The sequence below is a fragment of the Crotalus tigris genome, unplaced genomic scaffold (genome assembly GCF_016545835.1).
Source record: "Crotalus tigris isolate CLP2741 ecotype Arizona unplaced genomic scaffold, ASM1654583v1 scf7180000017666.379230911805:20528666, whole genome shotgun sequence".
Lineage (NCBI taxonomy): Eukaryota > Metazoa > Chordata > Lepidosauria > Squamata > Viperidae > Crotalus > Crotalus tigris.
Genome location: NW_024096552.1, coordinates 15,188,147 through 15,212,037, shown reverse-complemented (window position 1 = coordinate 15,212,037; position 23,891 = coordinate 15,188,147). Strand labels below are relative to the sequence as shown.

General features: G+C 34.7%; 1 protein-coding gene across 2 annotated transcripts in view; it reads left to right on the top strand.

The window, feature by feature from the left end:
* ANLN (anillin actin binding protein) overlaps positions 1–23,891 on the top strand; it is a 55,430-nt gene that overhangs the window by 13,240 nt on the left and 18,299 nt on the right. For both annotated transcript variants that reach the window (XM_039336784.1, XM_039336785.1), the window contains exons 9-17: positions 1,306–1,422; positions 3,253–3,482; positions 3,698–3,846; positions 4,206–4,350; positions 4,950–5,085; positions 5,843–6,022; positions 9,138–9,264; positions 14,967–15,015; positions 15,103–15,159. In XM_039336784.1, coding sequence (XP_039192718.1) covers positions 1,306–1,422; positions 3,253–3,482; positions 3,698–3,846; positions 4,206–4,350; positions 4,950–5,085; positions 5,843–6,022; positions 9,138–9,264; positions 14,967–15,015; positions 15,103–15,159 — 1,190 coding nt within the window. The remainder of the gene's footprint in view (positions 1–1,305; positions 1,423–3,252; positions 3,483–3,697; positions 3,847–4,205; positions 4,351–4,949; positions 5,086–5,842; positions 6,023–9,137; positions 9,265–14,966; positions 15,016–15,102; positions 15,160–23,891) is intronic.

Below are 23,891 nucleotides of genomic sequence, written 5' to 3'. Positions count from 1 at the left end.
TTGTAAGTTGTTAACTGCTTCCTGAACTTGGTGGTTTTCTTGGAGATGTTTCATTACTAAATTAGGTAACATCATCAGTGCTGATAATATTATCTAGTTTGGCAATTAAATTTCTGCAAGAAAAACTCCAAGCACCAAGGTCCCCACAGTTCAACCTTGAGCTACAAATATTCTCTAAGTGAAGTTAATAAGCAACATTTGAAAAAAAGTAACTGAATAAGTAGGAACAGCCTTTTATCAATAGTAGACTATCTTGAACTGTCTGACACACTCTCCCTTGATATTATGTGAAGTTGGCTTAAAATCAACAGAAGTTGCAAAAATAGAACTATGAGAAATTGCAGAATATTTGCTGCCAGATTATGAAGTACCAAACAGTGATCAAATGCTGATCATTCCCTCTAAATCCAGCTTATCCTTCAGTTATGTTTTCATTTTGTACCTAAACCACTAATTTTAGATATAAAATATGGCATAAAGTTTACTTGGTGTGATTAATAAACTAATAGGCCTGTCATTTTTAGGATCAAGTCTATTTCCTTTATTTTTGTAATGGTAGAACAATAGCCTGATTACATTCAGAGGGAAATTGGCTTGTGACATAATAGACCTGTTATTATGGCCAGAACTGGAGACCACCAATTTTTGTTTTTCCTGATTAATTCTGAAGGGAATAAATCACAATTATTCAATAAGATATTTAAGCTCAGTTATAAACACTGGGTGACATCATTATGAAAGGGAATAACATATGAAATTATAGCATTACAAGATGTTTCAGAAATGATCTATTTATTTGTAAATATGTGTGTGATAAAGCTAAAGTTATCCATCTTATAAGGTACCAATTAAGTGCGAAAACCAAGTGGTACCTTACCATTTATCTGTTTGATAAAAGAAATCAGAATAGAGTTTCCCTGACAATTTCAGATATATAATATTTTTAATACTAAAATAGGTGACATTTATATACTTTGGATGTTTGGTTATTTGTATACTTCATTTATATGCTTATCCTTATGCTTAAAAATGTTAATATACTTTGGTTGTTTGGTTTGGATGTTTTCCAAAATTGTTCAATAGAATAAATCTTAGCTTCTTATTTACATTCTTCCAAAGTAAATATTGCCTGATTAAAAAAAGATAATGCTCCACATGATTTCCTTTCCCAATTTCTGCTGATATTGCTTATGGTAAATTGAAAACAAATAAAAGTATTTTTTAATGATTATTTCAGATGTTTTATCTGGTTTTTTTTAAATAGCTAGTTATTTTTCCTGAATTGCCTTTTAAATTTTTTTTTAGGTCCTTCAGAAAACGAAAAGAGAGAAGAACTCAGTCCTCTGAAAGTTTGTTCACCAAAAACTCTTGTAAAAGCAGTTTCTAACACGAAACTTGAGCAAGTTCCTAATAAACAAAACGGTTTGTGTTTCTTAATTCTATATCCTAAATTGGTTGTATTACATAATCTTTCTAGTTCAGATACTAGTTCAGACTCCTTGTGTCTGTTACTAATAATAAAAGAAATTGCTGGATAACTAAACAAACATATGAAATTCTATTTAATATTTTTTTTAAAAAATTCACTTTGCATCCAAACTGATGCTGTAATAAAAAAATAACATGGAAGCGAAATATGCTGATAACAAATTCATACTTTAGTTAATTAGCAGGAATTAATATTGAACCTGTTAACAAGGAAAATATTATCCAATTTTTAATATAGCTAGAAGGGAAAACCCTGCTAATATATTATTTTACTGTTAAGGGTAAGTTGCTGGATGGTTGCAATTATAAATTATGTGCTTTGGTAGATTTTGTTTTGTGAATCTAACCATTTTATCTTAATAAAAAGAGCTTAGTCTTGTTTTTAAGCGAACAGAAATACTTGTTTCAAGAAAATTGGGTTTTTTAAAAAAAATAATTGGACTTGAACTTTAATAAGACTACCGTACTTTCCGGCATATAAGACGACTTTTGCAAGCGTTAAAATCAGCGCCGAAGTCGGGGGTCGTCTTATATCCCAGAAATAACGGTAGTTTCCGGTGTATAAGACGACTTTCTAGGCATGCAACTCGGCGCCGAAGTCGGGGGTCATCTTATACGCCGGGTTGCCTTATATGCCGGAATATACGGTACATTGTTAGGGGAAAGAAAAAACAATGAATTGTGCAAGCAAATTGCTAAAACTTGAAACTTTTACCTTATGGATGGAAATTGCTTATGATATTAGGGAAGCATGTCTAAAAGAATCTATAATCATGGATGTATATCTATGCCTTATTCAGCATATGTTTAAAATAAAGTTTTAATTTGATTCAATTTAATTTAAAAGCACCCTTTCAAAACAATCAGTAACATGGCTTGTTACCAGTAACAGTTGGTTTTTTTTGTAGGCACTAATAACTTCTTTTCCTCATATCTCTCTGTTCAAAGATGCATTTTATATTAAATTCATTTTAAAAATTGGTTTCCTTTTGGGATGATATGACGAAAAGTATTGGTGACAGGGCTTATTAGTTTGCATATCTTTTTGAAGATGCAATTTTTAATTTCTTTTTTTGTAGTTTTGATTTTTAACCCTTATTTTATTTTGACATGGTTGGCCACTTTGAGTACCTCTTTTTTCCTCTTGCAATTGCTAATCTTAATAATTTAAGCAGAACCTACAAGGGTGAACCTGTAATCTAAATGATAATATAATATGGATTCATATTCATTCCCATAATAAAGTCATATCTTTATTGCAAAAATAAAAAGATTATGCACTCCTTTTATTGTTCTTTATACAAACTTGTTTTTGGTATATGTTTGTATTTTTACTGTGTTTTTTAAATTTATATTTTATTGCTTTTTAATTAATAAAAAGAAAAAATGAGCAAAACAAGGATAATTGTGAAAAAGGTATATACATTGTCAAAAAAAAAAAATGGATTGAAGACCTGGTTGCACTTGCCATTTATGAATGGATTGCCTATAGTCGTAGACTTTATATGGATAAGTGTAATGAAACATGGGATCTATTTATACAGAATACAGTAGGTTAAAGGAACAGTCATATATAATAATATATATAATATTATTTGCATTATACAAGTATATATAGGATTGCATTAATGGCTTTTTTCTTTGTCACATTCTTTTACTTCCTTGTTAGAGTACTTTATGCTTACATTTTTTTCCTTTTCTCATTGACAAAGTATGTATTTACATCATTATTCTGTGTTAAAACCTCTTGCTCTCATTGTCCAGGTAAAGAAGAGGAAACTGAGATAAATGATGAGATGAATAGCACAAAGGTAATAAGTGACATCTTTGATGAAGTCCTTCATGAAGATGGGCCTGACATAGAGAAACTTAAAAAAGAAATGAGTATAACTTTAGACGCTGAAAGTGATGCTGAACAGGAAGAGACACTGAATATTTCATCAATGTCCCTCTTAACACCTTTAACAGAGGCTGTTGCTGTTGCTAGTCCAGAGGTAAGAGTAAATTCTAAATATAGTAATATTACTTCTATACATCTAGCAGGACAGGGTAGGTTTTCAAAAACTTGAGAAAATATATCAAACTTTTAATGCTTCCAGCTGGATACTTCCTACATTAACAGAGTTCAGCTTTTACAAAAATGTCTTAATGTTACTTCAAAATACAATTGCTTTTAGAATGATCAAACATGTATGTTTCCCTCTTTCAGATTTTTGCTTCTCCTAGTAAGTCAATTGCTGAAGGAAGTACTGCAAGTGATGAGAGTCCAAAGTCTATCAGATTCCAGAGAATGTCTGTCAGCAGAACTGAATCTGGAAGCAGCATTGTATCTTTATCAGAAGAACGTAATCTTTATAGGTAGTTTCTGTTTAGAAGATCTAGTAGAATCATGGCTCATTTTGGAGAAATGATGGTTAAATTAGCTAAAGGAACTAACAAAGATTTATTTGTAGCCTAGTCTAATAAAAACTTACTCTTGGATAAATGAATATGGGGAAGTAATGGCAGCACTCTGCTTCCTGAAGTCATGGAACAAACATGAGTGAGTAGAGAAATTTAAATCTACCAAACATTTAGGATCTTATACAAAGCAATCTAGTTTATCACAAGCACAATGTACTTGAAAAACACCTATCCTTCTTTATCAAGGAATGGAATAGAATAAGTCAAATACTCTTACTGCATTTTCTAAAACTAGATTTTTTTCCTCCTTGAAGTATTGATGCCTATCGATCCCAGAGATTTAAAGAAACTGATCGTCCATCAATAAAACAAGTAATTGTTCGCAAAGAAGATGTATCTTCTAGGCTTGAGGAGAAGAGAAATGGAAATGATCAAATTAACATTAAACAAAAATTACAGGTAGTTAGAATCCCACTTTCCAATTAATATGAGAAGAAAGTATATATGAAACGTTTTAATCGTATTCTTAAATCATTGTTAACTGATGTAGTTTTATGATGCAGTTTTGTGTCTGTACTTGATAAACATTAGCACCTCTTGTGCGATGAGCATTTCTTTAAAGCTAGGAATCATCTTTAGTATCTATCTGAGGGTTGTGATCAGTGATGGCAAGATATCACTGAAATGACTTCAGTTTAATCTATGGGAATCTAAGGAGTAAACTATATAGAACCTTAAAGTTTCCATGTTCCCTATTCACTGTTGTTTAAGAGGTGACATTGTTAATTTAAACTGTTATTTGATCCTTTCTATCGCCAAAAAAGGCCCACTTGCTTATTTGTGTATGTTTGTTTGGTGGGGAGGGGCTAAAGGAATGTAGATACAGAGTACAGTGCAGTATAATAATGTATACTATAATTCAATACCTGTGTAAATATTCAAATTTTTTCTGTCTTAAATCATAGAGCCTATTTTTCTTCATAGAAAGGGCCATTTATTTTTTAATCACAAAACTTTTTTTGTTAGAGTAACTACTATCTAATTCCAACTACATTTAGGAGCTGAATAATGAAATTAATATGCAACAAACTGTCATACATCAAACAAGCCAGGCTCTTAATTGCTGCGTTGATGAGGACCACGGGAGAGGATCACAAGAAGAAGCAGAAGCTGAGAGGCTACTTCTTATTGCAAGTATGATGCTTAGTTTATTTATCACTGGATTTGCAGAGAATGTTATTCAGGATGCTATATATTTTATAAACAATATGATTATTTTTAGGTACCCATATTATATTAATGGAATTATTACTTAATGTATTTCCTATAGTCAATTTATTTATATCTTTCCTCTTTCATTGTTCTGAATAGAGCAGCAATTATTGAAAAATCATTGACAATGTGCGACCTTACTTGTTTTTCTTCCTTTTTAAGTAAGTGAAGCTTTCATATTCAGAGATATAACCTACTACGTTATTGTCTGAAAAAAGAGAAACAAAGCCTTATGTTACCTTAGGGAATAGTTACTGAAGCTAGCTAACTTTGACTGATTTTGTGCTGGGTTACATGATTTCATAAAGGATACAGAAAATGCTTCTATATGAACTATTTCAGACATGAAACTTCATTAAAGTTCCAATTTCAAAGATTTGCCTAAACACAGAATGGGTTATTTTGGGCTTTCTGAAAATAAATTCATTCACACAGCATTCTGTACTCACAACAAAGCTGTTCCGTGTAGAGAAACTTGAAATATTGAAAACAGCCAATTTTTCTCTTGAAACATGTTCACTATCAAAATGGTTTAAATAAAAATTTGCACACCACTAGTTTTGATCCATTGAGGAACTTCTGTAAAATGGATAAGTTTCCTGGTAAGTGGTTATTATTTAATGAAAATAATTGATAATTATAAAGGAAAGTTATTTCAATTCTTTTAACTTTTTTCAAGCTGAAAAAAGAGCGGCATTATTGGAAGAGTTAAACAAGCTTAAAAATAAAGGACCTCAGAGTAAGAAGATAAAAGCTGATTCTACAATTTCTAGAGTTTCACCTTCCAAAGGATCTGTCACTCTGTCAGAAATGCGACTACCTTTAAAAGCAGATTTTATATGCAATATCCAGAAAGCAGGTAATATTCTTGTATTTTATGATACTTGTAAGGCTTGGCACTATCACTAAGTATTATGAGGCAGCTCACTTGAGTTTGCAATTTGTAACAACAGCAAATTGGGAGTAATTTATTCTCTGGTTTTATATTCAGGGTAAGAAGAAACTCTTGTAAAATTTTCTGCCCTAGCTATAGTGGTGCTCTTTCAGCAATAAAGCAATCCTGCTTTCCTAATGTAATTTGTGCAGCACTGAGGAAAGTGTTGGAGCTTTTTACAAAACTGCACAGTTAGGGAAGCAGAATAGATTGCTCTGTTGTTGGGATATGCAGCCACCTCCAAGAAGCATCCACAATTTCAGTACAGCAGAAAGGAACTGTGGCCACACTGAAATAGCAGCCACTTCTGGGATGCTACTGCATGGCCCAGGAATATTAAGGGATGGTGTTGCCTGCTCTCCTTCCCTAAAAGAGGCATAGAGCTCTGGAGATCTTCAAACGGGAAATGCACTTACAAGAGTTAATTTGGTGATTGTTTGAAGTTACAACAGCACTGAAAAAAATGACATGACTTTTTCACACAACCATTGCAACATCCTAGTCACATCATCAAAATTCAGATACTTGGCAACTGACTCATATTTATGTTGGTTGCAGTGTCCCAGGGTCACCTTTGAAATCTCCTCTGAATCTTCAGATGTTCATTGGCAAAGTTCAGATGGGCCTGTACATGTGCTTTCTTGAGTAGAGGGACCTTGCGGGTGCTGCAGGATTTCAGTCCATCACAATGTAGTCTGTTACCAATTTTTCTCTTTTGTGACTTTCTGAAAAGCAAAATCACTTCACAACTATGTTATTAATTTAACAACTGCAGTGATACATTTACAATGTGGGGAAAATATTTGATCCCTTGCTGATTTTGTATGTTTGCCCACTGACAGAAATGATCAGTCTGTAATTTTAATGGTAGGTTTATTTTAACAGTGAGAGACAGAGTAACAACAAAATGCATTTCAAAAAAGTTATAAATTGATTTGCATTTTAATGAGTGAAATAAGGGTTTGATTCCCTATCAATCAGTAAGATTTCTGGTTCCCAGGTGTCTTTTATATAGGTAACAAGCTAAGATTAGGAGCACTCTCTTAAAGGGAGTGCTCCTAATCTCAGCTTGTTACCTGTATAAAAGACATCTGTCCACAGAAGTAATCAGATTCCAAACTCCACCAAGACCAAAGAGCTGTCCAAGGATGTCAGGGACAAGATTGTAGACCTACACAAGGCTGGAATGGGCTATAAGACCATTGCCAAGCAGTTTGGTAAGAAGGTAACAACAGTTGGTGCAATTATTCGCAAATGGAAGAAACAAAATAACTGTCAATCTCCCTCGGTCTGGAGCTCCATGCAATGGAGTTCACCTTGTAGAGTTTCCGTGATCATGAGAACAGTGAGGAATCAGCCCAGAACTACACGGAAGGATCTTGTCAATAATCCCAAGGCAGCTGGGACCAAGAGAATAATTGGTAACAGACTACATTGTGATGGACTGAAATCCTGCAGCACCCGCAAGGTCCCTCTACTCAAGAAAGCACATGTACAGGCCCATCTGAACTTTGCCAATGAACATCTGAAGATTCAGAGGAGATTTCAAAGGTGAAAGTGTTGTGGTCAGATGAGACCAAAATTGAGTTCTTTGGCATCAACTCAAGTTGCCATGTTTGGAGGAGGAGGAATGCTGCCTGTGACCCCAAGAACACCATCCTCACCATCAAACACGGAGGTGGAAATATTATGCCTTGGGGGTGTTTTTCTGTTAAGGGAACAGGACAACTTCACCGCAACAAAGGGACGATGGACGGGGCCATGTACTGTAAAATTTTGGGTGAGAACCTTCTTCCCTCAGCCAGGGCACTGAAAATTGATGGGTATTCCAGCATGGCAATGACCCAAAACACACGGCCAAGGCAACAAAGGCGTGGCTCAAGAAGAAGCACATTAAGGTCCTGGAGTGGCCACTTACAAGAAACGTCTGATCTCTGTGATTGCCAACAAGGGTTTTGCCACCAAGTACTAAGTCATGTTTTGCAAAGGGGTGAAATATTTATTTCACTCATTAAAATGCAAATCAATTTATAACTTTTTTGAAATATATTTTTCTGTGTTTTTTTTTTTTTTTTGGTTATTCTATCTCGCTGTTAAACCTACCATTAAAATTATAGACTGATCATTTCTTTGCAATAGACAAACATACAAAATCAATAGGGGATCAACTGATTTTTTTTATCACTGTAACAAAAAAGGTTGTATAATGGGGCAAAACTCACTGAACAACTGTCTCACTTAGCAACAGAAATATTGGGCTCAATTGTGGTTGTAAGTCAAGTACTTGTAAGTGTCAGGGAATGGGGAGGAGGCCCAAATCTTGGTGGCGGAGAAAAGGCCTGAGGGGATCCAGTTAGAAAGAAGAAAAGGCCAGCAGGGACCTGATTAGGGGAGAAGTATCCAAGTACTGTGGAGACCCCGAGGGGCAGGAAATGGAATATAGGATGTATCTTGGAGCGTGGGTGAGACCTTGGGATGCCTGCAGCAGGCCAGTCTGGTCCCGGGGTAAGCCTCCCAGGACCTCTTCCCTTACTCTGGAGGATCCCATGGTTGCTTAAAGACCCACAGGGATGGGAGTTGTTAAAAGAGGTGATTTCACCTAATGGCTGTCACATCATGCATTCTTAATGTGCATGCTTTATGTTTTATTATGGCCATAGGTTTAGGATTACTTGTAGTGTTTTTCAACCTTGACAACTTTATGCTAGTATAGAACTTACTTTAAAAAATATTTGCAATTTATTTATATATTACTTCTGGAGTACATGTATAGATTGACTTTGTGATTTATCTTGGCTCAATTTTGAACCAAAGATTCCTTTCAGTTTCATTACTTAGTTGGATAACTAAGCATCAGGTATGTAACTGAAGTATAGTTAAATTATAATCTTGTTTAAACTACTTTTTGTTACTTTCCTTTACAGTATTTTTAGTTTTCTGTTTGTGTATTGTTTTACTTTGAACTGTTTTGAGTGTTCTTTCCAAGTAGAAACATGGCATCTAAATCTAGTATATAAATAAACTATTCATTTATTTGCAGATACAGCAAATTACTATTATATAATCATGCTAAAATCAGATGCAAAAAATATGGTTGCAACACCTTTAGCAAGTACTGCTAATTCTCTGTGTGGAGATGCTCTTTCTTTTTCAACAACATTTACATTGTAAGTATTATTTTATTAATTGTATTTATGTCAGCACTAGTAGGCTTCTTTGGAGACAAATATAATATATAATTACAATTAGTTTAAAAACTAAATATCTTGTTAAACTTAAAAGTATTTTGTTTAACCCAAGAAGCATTTAGTATTATGTTTTCTCTTTTGAAGTCAGTAATTATGGAATTATATATTTTCTTTCCCTTTTGTTTCCTGAGTTAATTTTTTTACATTTTTTTAAAAAAAGAGTTATAGCTAGATATTCACCTTATGCCAAACAACATATCTGATTTTTTTTCCTTTTTAGCAGGTTTTCTGTCTGAAGTAAGCAAGCAATATGCTCTTATTTTGTTCTCACCTCCTTATCTGTTTTGCTTAATGATTTCAATAAGGAAAAAAATATTTCTCCAACAAACCTAATGAAAAAAAAATTAATCATACTGAATCCTACAGTGTTTTCTTGTAAACCCCAAAGCAACTAATTCTATGGGTGTGTTTAGTGCAATGAAATAGGGAAACTGACCAAGTAATGCAGGGGTGTCAAACTGCCAACCCACAAGCCGGTTGCATCATATGGAGGCCGTGCCCATCCCAGCTCTGGCAATGCAAAAAAAGTCACGATACGTCATGACACGTCACGTAATGCAGCAAGTTTGACACCCGTGAAGTAGTGGAACTCACTCATATTGCTATGATGTAAAGAACACTTTTATTACTGTGTTTGACTGAAATTTTCAAAGTGCAAAAAGAAGTATCATTATCTCTATGAGGAATTACATGTATATATTATATTAGCCACTAGATGGCACATTAAAAATAACTGTGCTTCATAGGAAGCCTTGAAAAAGTGGCTGAGATATCAGGAACTTGGCCATTATTTCAGTTTTTTAGTTTTTCATTTAAATTTTATGGGTTTTCCCCCCTGTTCATTATTGACAACATTGCATTAAATGCCCCTTTTATTAAAAAAGATATGGCCTCAGATAAGAAACCATTTCTGAAAATGGTTCTGTTTTATTATTTGCCTGATTCATCTTTTCTTTACAGACTATAAGATAGCAATTACAAAACTTCTGAATACAATATGGATAGTGGTATTTTATTTAGCTATCAAATTTATAGGCTTTCCTAGAAATTTCTAGACTTTCCTAGAAACTTTCCATTTCAATTCCAAAATGTCTTATGCCGATTCACAAAATTAAAAAGAGATTATAGCTACATTCCCATGCTATATTGAATTTTATAAGTAACCTAGCCCCTTGAATTGCACCTGAAAGTCAACTGTAATCATTTTAGCTCATGTAGCAAAGCTTTTGCATCACTCTCATACTGCTATATTTGGACCAACTGAAGCTTCTTAAGGGTTTCCAAACTGTTATGATATTTCATACACAAGGTACCAATTTATCCATAATCTAGAAAACAGCTGCATGATCCAGGAATGAATGCAACTAGTGTACAAGTTTAACCTACACACAGGACTTCCTAGATACAGCTGCCACCTGCTTGAGGAGTAGATGTGAGTCAACAAGACCATATATTGCCAGGAAGCCCTGAGTGAATTATTACAACCTCATGCAAGACTAGAACTGAGAAAACCAAGCACTTTTTGCCATTTGGTCTTGCTAAAGTTGAATTTGAGCCCCTTGCTCCACTACACACTTCATTGGTCTCTATGTACTAGGACAGTTTTGAGACTGTGTCCCAAAACTGGCCTTGCCCCCACTCTACCCCCTGCTCCGCCCCCATCCCACCTGTCTCAGGGCCCACTGCAGTTTGCCCAGCAGCGCCATGGCAGCCACGCAGCATCAGCTGTGCTTGGCTGCCATGTCCTTGACTGCACTGCTCTGCGTGGGCCGTGCTCGGGGGCAACCCTTCTCCAGGAGGGCTGCTGGTGAGGAGGTGTCATGGGGGGAGGCAAGGCTGGGGCAATGGCACGTATGCCCACAGTGAGGACTCCGAATGCCGCGTCTGGCACTCATGCCATAAGTTCGCCACCACTGCACTAGGACAAACTTTGAAAAGTTTATTTGCTCAGAGGTTGAGATGTGCAGCTGAATATAACGAGCATAGTAATCATTCCAGATCTCTAACTGACAGATAACCTACTTCAGTGGTCTTAAACAAGAGAGGAGAAGCATTTAGCCCTGAAACACCTTACAAATTAGGGATTTTGTGAACTCTCTCCCATCCTCAAACAACAACTCGAACCAGCCCAAAAAAGAATTACTGTAACATTGTGCCCCCCACTTCCATAGTCAGTCCAAAATATTACCATTGTCTATAATACCAACTACTATTGAGACTTTTATGATCAAGGGGTCCTTGGTGTTCTTGCAGACATTTCATTATCAAACTAAGTAACATCACATAGAGCAGTTTTCAAAAACCTAAAGAAGAACCAACCATCATGTTACCAGCAGACAAAGACTGAATCATCATTATCATGGAAAGATTACAGCATAGACAAAAAGTGAAAGAATTACTAGAAGAAAAAAACCTAACATCCCAGTGAACACTTTGTTGTTGTTAGTTGCGAAGTCGTGTCCGACCCATCGCGACCCCATGGACAACGTTCCTCCAGGCCTTCCTGTCCTCTACCATCTTCTGGAGTCCATTAAAGCTCACGCCTACTGCTTCAGTGACTCCATCCAGCCACCTCATTCTCTGTCGTCCCCTTCTTCTATAGCCCTCAATCTTTCCCAGCATTAGGCTCTTCTCCAGTGAGTCCTTCCTTCTCATTAGGTGGCCAAAGTACTTGAGTTTCAACCTCAAGATCTGGCCTTCTAAAGAGCAGTCAGGGTTGATCCCTAGGACTGACCGGTTTGATCGCCTTGCAGTCCAGGGGACTCGCAGAAGTCTTTTCCAGCACCATAGTTCAAAGGCCTCAATTTTTTGGCGCTCAGCCTTTCTTATGGTCCAACTTTCACAGCCATACATTGCAACTGGGAAAACCATGGCCATGACTATACACATTTTTGTTGGCATGGTGATGTCTCTGCTTTTTAGTATGCTGTCTAGATTTGCCATAGCTTTCCTCCCCAGGAGCAAGCGTCTTTTAATTTCTTGGCTGCAGTCCTCATCTGCGGTGATCTTGGAGCCCAGGAAGATAAAATCTGTCACTACCTCCATTTCTTCCCCATCTATTTGCCAGGGATTGAGAGGGCCGGATGCCATGATCTTGGTTTTCTTAAAAGTGCTACACTCAATTTGCCAGCAAATTTGGAAAACTGAACAGTGGCCACAGGATTGGAAAAGGTCAGTTTACATTCCAATTCCAAAGAAAGGCAATGCCAAAGAATGTTCAAACTATCGCACCATTGCACTCATTTCACACGCTAGTAAAGTTATGCTTAAAATCCTACAAGCTAGACTCCAGCAGTTTGTGGATCGAGAACTACCAGGAGTACAGGCAGGATTTCAAAGAAGCAGAGGAGCTAGAGATCAAATTGCCAACATAGCTGGATCATGGAGAAAGCTAGGGAATTCCAGAAAAACATCTACTGCTTCATTGACTGTGCCAAAGCCTTTAATTATGTGGATCACAACAAATTGTGGCAAGTTCTTAAAGAGATGGGAGTACAAGACCATCTTATTTGTCTCTTGAGAAACCTATATGTGGGCCAAGAAGCAATAGTGAGAACTGGACACGGAACCACTGATTGGTTCAAAATTGGGAAAGGAGTCCGGCAAGGCTGTATTCTGTTGCCCTGCCTATTTAACTTATATGCAGAGCACATCATGAGAAAGGCAGGGCTAGATGAATCAAAAGTTGGAATTAAGATTGCCGGGAGAAATATCAACAACCTAAGATATGCAGATGATACCACTCTAATGGCAGAAAGTGAAGAGGAACTAAAGAGCCTCTTGATGCGGGTGAAGAAGGAGAGTGCAAAAGTTGGCTTGAAATTCAACATTAAGAAAAGCAGAGCTCATACATGACGCCAACTTGCAATCAGAAAATATGAAAACTGAATTTTGCAACACATGGACAGACTTAATCATGGTTTCAACTTGGAAATGATGAGCATACTAGATCAAACCAAGCCCCCAAACACTTGAGAATTCCTAGAAGCCTGGCACATATATTATTTGTCCATAAACAGATAAATAGAGATAAACATCTACATACCATTTAAAAGAGACAATTGAAAAGGAAATAAAAAGACCAAAACAATCCTCTGCATCCTAATGAGCTGAAATTAACACCAAGACTAACGTTAGACCAACAGTCAAGAACCAATCAATACCCCAGGTCAAGGAACTACCAACTCAGACAAATAAGCTAACAGTAAACAACAGTCCGATCAAGGAACCAAGACTACTCCCACCAATACTGATAGGACAAGTCACTAGTATATAAAATGAAAATTAATTCCACTCCCTATTAGAACATGATATTACCTACTAATGAAATATCTGCAAGAAAACAAAGCTCAGAGCACCAACAACCTTATAGTTCAACACTAAACTATAATTATTCTCTTATATCAGTACGTTTATGATTATCACAACAGTTATAACAGCCCCTTTGCCATAAGTCCTCGACAACTAGTTACTGCTTGACCATCTCCAAAGTGTCCAGGGTGGTTGGATCCATAATAAGCAAATGATCTTGAGAAGGGGGCACACCGCCACTTCCTTCAAGGCCAATGAAATTATTTCCTCTCTCAAAGAAGCTGATGTCACTATATGGAATTTAACTGTATGTCACTTCCTACATAGCTTTCACTAGCCAAGAGGAACAGTGCTATAACATGGATATACTAGGATTCCTCACCTGGGCCATAAAATGTGCTGGTGCAGAATCAAAAAGTAGAAAAGTGATAATGATTCCAGCTTTCTGATAACTGAGTAAGATATAGGAGACATTAAATGCTTTTTTTGTTCATGTGTCTGTCAATCTAAGCATACTTTTTTATATAATGATTTTATTAAACAATTGAAAAGATAAAAACTAATAGAAACCAAATAGAAAGAAAAAATAGAAAGTGCAGAAAAATAGAAAAGAAAAAGGAATATAGTAAAGAAAAAGGAAATAAATATATAAAACAATTTTCTCTTCATCACAACAAATACTGTAGATATGGCTCAAGAAGAGCCTCACCCCCATGTCACCGTCCTCTTGGTTCTTACCTTTCTCTTTAATCTTCTCAATTTCAACCATTTGTATTATTTTATACTTTTTATTATATTATAAACAATACAGAGTCGCCGTATCAGTGAAATGGCAGCATAAACATTAAATACATATGAAGAATTTGAATAATTTATCTCTTGAATACAATAATGATCTCTTTTTCCTGTAGCCCATCTTTTATTTATAACAAATCCTTAAAGCTTATTATGATCAGCAAATGTCCATTAAGGGTTACCAGACATAATCCTTTATTCTTGAGAAGGAAATTAACTGCAGTCAATTGAATTTTAGCCTTGCAAAATCCTTGCCCTATCTTAATTTTTCTTGTTTGGCTGATAGCAGCTTCTCTTCATTTCCAGTAAACAGGAAATTGTAGTGTGGCTTGATTCCTTACTTTTATCAAAGCATAGCTTTAATGGCTATTCTTATTAATTTTGTCTCCTATTTTTTTTTAAATTACAATATACACCCCAAAGCCCACCCACCCTAAACCCCCCCTCCCTCCCCCATTTCCCAGAGCTCAGTACAGGGTTACAAATATAATAATCAAACTCTTCTATTTTTAAAGGCAAAATGTGTCCAGTGACTTTGAGATCAACATTGAAGTTTATAACTTGGTATGTATTATCACTTTTCAATATGCTTCTTTTGAAAGAATATTTAGCTGATTGGTGGATTGTAATATTTCTTTTTTTCTTCATTAGATACAGAAAAAAGAGTTCATTGGTGTCGATAAGAAGAAAAAATCAATTAAGTCAAAGGTAAAGACTATAGTTCCAATTTTTCAATTTCAGTTGTAAAAGTGCAGAGAAGAAAAATTGTTTTTTCAGGCTAGTGGACACAAATTGTTTTGACTAAAATGTTCTTCCCTGTTTCTTAATACTAAGTTCTATTTTATCACTCAATAGATATTCGACTGCTAAAATAAAATGCTAGAGCAGGTTTATTGCAATTTCAGATCCAAAACAAAAGTATTACAAATGTATGGCATACAATGTAATACACATAAAGATACACGCTGTGTTATACAAATAGAGACAGGTGTAAACCAGTGCTTTTCAATCTTTTAACCCATTGTATCACTTTTAGGATATGGCAATATTCGAGTACTGCCTAGCAAGGTGTCAAAAACATGATGACCCCCCCCCCCAAGAAAAACTGTTCAAAGTTGCAATTGCACTGAAATGACTTATGGCCATTTTTACACTTATAACCATTGCAGCATGCCCAGGGGTCATGTGATTTATATTTGGATGTTTGACCACTGATTCATATTTATAATGGTCACAGTTTTCCAAGGTCCTGTGATCCCCTTCTGCAACCTTTTGACAAGCAAAGTCAATGGCAGAGCTGCTGGTGGCCAAGTGCTAAGGCGGGACTTCCTTTCCTCCCTCCCCTCCCTGCCTCCCTTTTTCTCATTCCCATCTCTTCTGAAGTAAGAATTTGAACCCCCCCCCCATATTTTCCCTCTTCCATATATTGATCAAACAAGGAAAGGCTTCCAGAGACAGAAAAGACAAGCTGCTGAGTGAACTAGCTTAAAAGGCACATTCCCCTTTAAGAATTAGCTACTGGCTAGAAAGGAAAGTAAGGAGCAAAGCTGGTACTTAAGGAAGAAAAAAAATGTAAGTACTGGCTGCTGGCTAAGGCAACCTCCCCAAATGGCTCCATTCATAAGTAAATGAATGCTACAGGCAAAATCCATTCAGGAGAAAAATACTTCAAAATTCCTTGCAGCAAAACTTACAGCTAACAACAGCAGAGCAATAGAAGCTAACATGAGACACCAGCCAAATAGAAATTGCCAAACACTCCTTAAGAACACAAAGCCCTCATTGCATAAATTCCAGAACTTCAAAGTCATAAAAGCACATAAGAATCCTTCCACTCTCCATCTCCTTCCCTCCTCCATGCCTCACCTCCAGCCACTGCTGCCAGAAGTGAGCCTGGGCCCTTTGCAGGAAGACTGTTCTTCCAGTCTTCCCATTTATATATCTGATTTTTTTTAATTTACTAATCTTTCAATTCAGTCTTAGGGAATTTCTCCATTTCTACTACTGGTGTTAAAAGAGAAATTCCTGGCATTAACGAATATCTCCATTTATTCCATAATTCTATTGAGTTTTTTAAAAAAAGGATTTTGGATTCTCTTAACAATTTTTTTAGTATCTTTTTTAAACCAATATGTTTATAGGATCACTTATTTCCCTTAATTCATTCAATTCCACACACTCAAAGGCCTTAAAAATGTCTAGTGCTAACAAACCAGCCTTTAATTTTTGATTCTTTATATAATACCCTAAATTTAATACCTTTCTTACTACATCTGACATTTGTCGGCCTCTTATAAATCCACACTGATCATTTTTAATATAATTCTCTATAAATGTATTCAATCTATTTGTCAATATTGCTGTAAAAATCTTAGCATCCTGATTAATAAGGGATATTGGTCTATATGATCCTGGGTTTGTAAGATCTTTATTAGGTTTCACTATCAGTACTATCAAAGATTGCTTCCAGGAACTTGGAATAATTTCCCCTTCCATTATTTTATTAAACGTTAACCTCATCTTCGGCACCAATAATCCTTTAAATTTTTTATAATATTCTGCGCCTAGTGCTTTACCTATTTTCAATTTATTAATAACTTCCAATATCTCCTCCTCTCCTATTTGTGATTCCATTATTTCTTTATCATATTCTTGAATTTTATAGTTTAAATTCTTTTCTATATATGCCCGACTTTCATTCAAATTTATTTCCTTTCCCTTATATAACTTTTCAAAAAACTTCTGAAATATGAACAATTTTTCTCTCATCACGTTACATCTTTCTCCCTTTTCATTCTTTATTACTCCAATTAGGCTTTTTGCTTTTTTAACATGTGTGGTTCTAGCCAACATTCTAGAATTTTTATTACTATTTTCATAAAATTCCCTATTTAAATAAATTAGATTTCTTTGAACCTGTTCTAAGTCAATATTTTATAATTTTTTTCTTTTAGCTGATAATTCTAACATAATCCTATTCTCTCTACTTTCTATATATTTACTCTCTAGTTCTTTAATTTCTTCCTCCAACCTTTGTATATGTTTCTCTTTTTGTTTTTTTAGATTATAAGAATATTTTATCCCTAAACCGCTTACCACTGCTTTCATTGCATCCCATATTACACCTATATTACTACCTCCTTCTTCATTTATAGTCCGTATGTCTTTTAATTCTCTTTCCATTTTCTCTACAATCTCTTTATTTTTAAAAATCCTCCATTCCATTCTCCATCTACTTGCCTGTTTATAATCACACTCTTTCTATTTCCATATGTACCATTTCCATATTTACCGTGATCTGATATTTTAATTATTTTTATCTCTGCTTTCATTATTTTAGATAATATTTCTGATGTTACAAATATATAATCTATTCTTGTAAAATTTTTATGTCTATTGGAAAAATATGTATAACTCCTTTGATTTCCATGTAATTCTCTTCAACCATCTTTTAATCTATTTCTGTTAATAAATTTTCTTAAATCTGTATTATTATACTTTATTTCCACTTTTGATGGATTAGATTTATCAATTTCTATATCCATAACCATATTGTAATTACCTGCTATTATCACACAACCTTTTTTATTTATTCTATTTCTTTATATACCCTATTATAAAACTCTCTTTGATTTGTATTAAGTGCATACAAATTTGCTAAAGTGATCTCTTGTCCATAGATCAAGCCTTGAATTATGCCGTATTATCCATTTTTTGGCTTTTATCTTAAATTCACATCTTTTAGCTACCATGATTGTTACCCCTCTTGCTTTTTTTTTTATTAAATTTTTTTAAAATTTTACAATAAAAACCCCTTCCCCAATCCCTCCCAACCCACCCCAAAACCCTCCCCCATTCTTCCCAGAGCTGAATACAGGCTTAACTAGAATTTAAAAGAAAAAAAGTTTTAAGCCCAAATAAACCTTAAGCAAATATAATTACACTCAATAAAGAAGTTGTAGAATACTTTAACTCCATTATATATAAAAAACAAAAAGAGGAAAAAAAAGAAAAGATAAAAAAATTAAAAAATTAAAGAATGATAATAATTACACTTCTAGATAATATCTTAAACTTTAAATATAAATTATTCGAAGGCTAGATAATATTTTCTTATATCATACTTATGTTGTATAAAATTTATCTATCTTTTCCACACCAAGAGATACTTCTTTTGCGATTGATCTTTCAAGAAAGCCGAAATTTTTGCCATTTCCGCTAAGTAAGAAACTTTAAAAAACCATTCTTGCAAAGTAGGCAAAGATTCCTTCTTCCAATATTGCCCTATTAACAACCTAGCCGCAGTAATTAAATTTAACATTAAAATAATCTCTTTGTCCTCACAATCCGGAACAATACCCAATAAAAACAATTGTGGAGTAAATTTTATCCTTTTAAAAATTCTTTGAATATTCCACCATATCTTAATCCAAAAAGCTTTTATACTTTTACATGACCACCAGATATGATAATAAGTAGCATCCAAGCAACCACATCTCCAACATTTAGGCTGCAGGTTTGGATACATACGAGACATTTTTTGTGGATCAAGGAGCCATCTATAAAACATTTTATAAAAATTTTCCTGTAAATTTTGGGCTTGCGTGAATTTAACATTCCTTACCCAAATAATCTCTAATAAGATCGGTTCATCAAAATTTTGTGCCCACTTAACCATACAATCTTTAACTAGCTCTGCTTCTGAATCCAATTCCACCAAGACACCATAAATTCTTTTAATATGGGTTCGACTTTGATCTCTAATTTGTTTTAACAAATTCTCATCCTCTCTAAGCAAGCCCACATTATAATCTATCTTCCACCTTTCCAATAGTTGTCTATACTGAAACCATGAATAAATAATATTTTCTTGTGCTAATTCATCCATAGATTTTAATTGCCAATTTTTACCACTTAAGTAATTGTGTATAAGAAATAGTATCCATCTTCTCTCCTTATTCCTTCTATTGCATGCCATGGAATAGCCCATAATGGAATTCTTGAATCACTTCTATAATATTTCTTCTAAACCCGAAGTAAAGAAATTCTTAAGATATGAGATCTAAAAATCCTATCAGTCTTTTTATTATAAATTAAATAGGCATGCCATCCAAAAAATAAATCCCATCCCTCCAAAAGGAGTATATCTACATTTGTTAGGTTAACCCAATCACTGATTGATGTTAAGACCACAGCATCATAATACAATTTCAAATTCGGTACCTTAAGTCCACCTCTCTCTCGTATATCTTGTAAAATTTTAAGTTTTACTCTTGGTTTTTTCCCTGCCCAGATAAATTTATTGATACCTTTCTGCCACTCATCTAAATTTGCTTCTTTCTTTAAAATAGGTATCATTTGAAATAAAAAAAGAAATTTTGGCAGAACATTCATTTTAATCGCTGCTATTCTCCCCAAAAGGGACAATTGCAGCTTTTTCCAATTGTCCAAATCCTTTTGTATTCTAAACCACAGCGTTTCATAATTATTTTTATACAGTTTTGCATTGGAAGCAGATAAGATAACACCCAATATTTTACCTTATTAACGACCTCAAAGCCTGTCAATCTAACCAAGGTCTCCTTATCCAAGTTGGTCATGTTCTTAGGCAATATTTTAGTCTTATTATTATTAATTTTAAAACCTGAAACTTGTCCATACTGATTTATCAATGTAACAACTCCGTTACGGAATGAATTGGTTGAGATAAAGTAACAACCAGATCATCTGCAAAAGCCCTTAGTTTATATTCTTTTTTATTAATTTCTATTCCTTTTATTTTCGATGATTCCCGAATTTTGATCAATAAAATTTCCAAAGTTAAAACAAACAGCAATGGGGACAATGGACAACCCTGTCTGGTCCCCTTTTCAATTGAGAATACCTCTGATAAACCTCCATTAACTATAAGCTGTGCCGTTTGTTTTTGATAAATGGCTCGAAGAGCCTGTAAAATTTTATCTCCAAAGTTCATTTCCTCAACCAATCTTAACATAAATTGCCAATTTAATTGATCAAAAGCTTTTTCAGCATCTAAAAATATCAAACCTGCAGAGATTTGGGTGTTCTTATCCAGATATTCTATTAAGTTAATAATTTGTCTAACATTATTTTTCATATACCTTCCAGTTATAAAGCCAGTTTGATCCATATGTATTAGTTGATTCAACACAATCATAAATCTATTAGCTAAAATTTTCGAAAAAATCTTATAATACATTCAAAAGAGATATAGGTCTATAATTCTTTGGTAGAGTAAGATCTTGGTCTTCTTTTGGGATCAAAGATATAAAAGCTCTACCCCAAGACAAGGGGGTCTCTAAACCCTGTAATATATTATTAAAAAGTTCCCTTAGAGGTTCTATCAACTCATCTATCAAAGTCTTATAATAAACTGATGTCAATCCATCAGTACCAGGTGCTTTACCTAACTTTAATTCTTTAATTGCTGTCATCATTTCCTCTATAGTAATCAATCCATTAATTTCTTATTTCTGATCTTCTGTTAATTTAGGAAAATGAGCATCTTGTAAATATTTATCTATATCTGAAACCTGTACTTTCCTGCCCATATATAATATTTTATAATAATCTAAAAAAGATTTCTTAATCAATTCCTTCTGGAATACCAATTTACCATTATAATTTATTTTATCTATAATTCTCAACTTCTGTTTCTTTCGCAGTTGATAAGCCAGCCATCTCCCTGGTTTATTAGTGTTACAAAATGTGTTATGTTTCATATACAATAAATTAGTTGCAGTCTGATCTGCCATTAACTTATTAAATTGCGATTTAAGCAATTTTACCTTCTCATCTGTAGGATTCGAAACCCCTCTTGCTTTTGATGTACCAAATACCTTTATATCAGCCCAATATAATCTAAGTTCATTTATTCCTTCTTTCTTTTGATGTGTTTTTTATAAAAATACAATATCTATTTTCTCTTTGTTAATTGATTTTTCGATTCTTGCTAGTTTATATTTCCTCCCCAAGCCATGTACATTCCATGTAGCTACCTTCAAAGATTTCTCTATCTATTCCTTATATTATATATTTCCTTTGGTCTCCATATGTGCTCTAATATAAATCTTACAAAACAAAAACTACAAAGTAAGCATTGACCAAAAACATAAATAACCTCTTACCCATCCATATACATATATATTGTCCCCCTTCCCTTCTTCAGGAAATCTTCCTCCTCTCCGCCGCTTCGGGCCTCCGGAGGGGGGAAAAGGAGCCATCCCTGCATGGATTTTGGTCACCCACTCCACCTCTCTTGACCATCTTTACCCTTAATTTCTGCACCCAAACATATATTGTAAAATTACAAATACTTATGTACTATCTCTACAACGAACTTGTAACTCTTATTGCTTCATCCAGCTTCACTTTCTCCTGTAGATCTTTTTTATTGATGATTCCATGCTCCCTTAATTTCTCCATCACCCCCTCCTTTGTTTCAACTCTGTAAAACCTTCCATTGTAAGAAAATCTCAAAAAACCCAGATATCCCCAGCTATAGTTAATGTTATTTTTCTTCAATATTTGACAAACTTGATGCATCTCTTTCCTCCATTGTAAAGTCTCATTGCATAAATCTGGAAAAACTTGTATCTGATTCCCCCCAAACATTATAGACAACATGTTTTTCAGTTTGCGCATCAGTTGTTCTTTTTTTGCGCATGACCAAAATTGCACCACAATATCTCTCGGCAACTTTCTCCTCACTCTTTTTGGGCTGACTCTATGTATTGCATCAATATCATATCTTGTAAAGGGGCCATCTGGGAGGATCAGACTAGCCCAATCCAGTACTACTTGAATAAATTTTGCTTCATTTTCTTCACCTTTCTCCAGATATCCACGTATACGTAAGTTTGATCGGCGCTGACGATCGCATATCTCAATCAAATCCTTTTTCATCTGATACATCATAGTTGTTTGACTTTTTAACACCTTATCATGTTCTCTCATCTGGGTCTTCACTTCTGTAATATTTCATGTCATATCCTGACTTTGTTTCGCCAGATCTGTTATTCTTACCTCCATCTTGTCCATTTTATCTTTTATTTGCTTCAAATCCTCCTCTATATTTGTCTTCATTTATTTTATATTTATCTTCATTTCTTTTATCTCTTGTAAGAGAATATCAAGTTTGTCTGGTTGAGTCAGTGACTTCTCAGGTGATTTTTTCCTCACATCCATTTGTAAGGCTTTTTCCACTCAAATCCGAGGTAAATCTGAAGGTATGTGGCCTGCTTTGGGTCTTTGCCAAACACTTTCTGCAGTTTGGCTGCATTTTGACATCCAACCACCAAAAAGAGCTCTTAACCTTCTAAGAATTTTTACACAGTCTATAGTCCATACACCTCACTTCCTCCCTTTGTCTTGTCCTTATCCACTTATCTCCGTGAAAGCGACATGATGGAAATTAAAAAATCCAAAGGCAGCAACTATCTTTATTACACAGGCCTCTGTCTTAAAGGTGTTTAATATTTTCACTTTTTCCGAATCTCAACACTCTGACTGGAAGGAGGGAATAACAGGCCTTGACACTGTACACTTATAAATCAGCTATTATCTTTTCAGTTGTACTTCTTTAAACTTCCTCCAAATTCTTTCTCCTATCAGTCTTCAGTCATAGGGCCTCTCCTCTCCCCATCAGCCTTCAAAAGCCTCTGAAATCTCTTAGTCAAACATCCAAATTCAAAGCTTTTCTGGGAGAATGTCCAAAACCGAATCAAATACAATCCAGACTTCAGGAGGGAAGCAAAGGAAGTAACCCATGTCTCATAATCTCTTAAATTTTCATAGTCCTTAATTGGGTGTTATATTTCTTAATCAATTCTCTGATGGTCCGGAGGAGGCAGAAATTCAGCATCCGTGTCCATTCAAGCTAGCTCCGCCCCCCTTTATTTGCATTATAGATAGTCCTTGACTTACGACCATGATTGAGTCCAAAATTTTTATTGTTAAGTGAGACACTTGTTAAATGAGTTTTGTCCCATTTTACATTTCTTGCCACATTTGTTAAGTTGATCATTGCAATTATTAGTAATACAGTGGTTAAGTGAATCTGGCTTCCCCATTGATTCTGTTTGTCAGATGGTCACAAAAATAATCACAAGACCCTGGGACATTGCAACCATCATGAATCTAAGCCAGTTGCCAAGCCTCCCAATTTTGATCATGTGACCATAGGGATGCTGCAATGGTTGTAAGTTTGAAAAGGGTCATAAGTCACTTTTCAGTGCCATTGTAACTTTGGTCACTAAACAAATGGTTGTAAGTCGAAGACTACCTGTATATTATCTTGGTACACATAAGAAATTATATACAATAACAGACTTTAGCAGATGCTGGTATATCTTTTCCCAGGTAGGTAGCTCAAAATACTATAGTGATATAATATTACCATTGCAGCTGCTGCTATTATT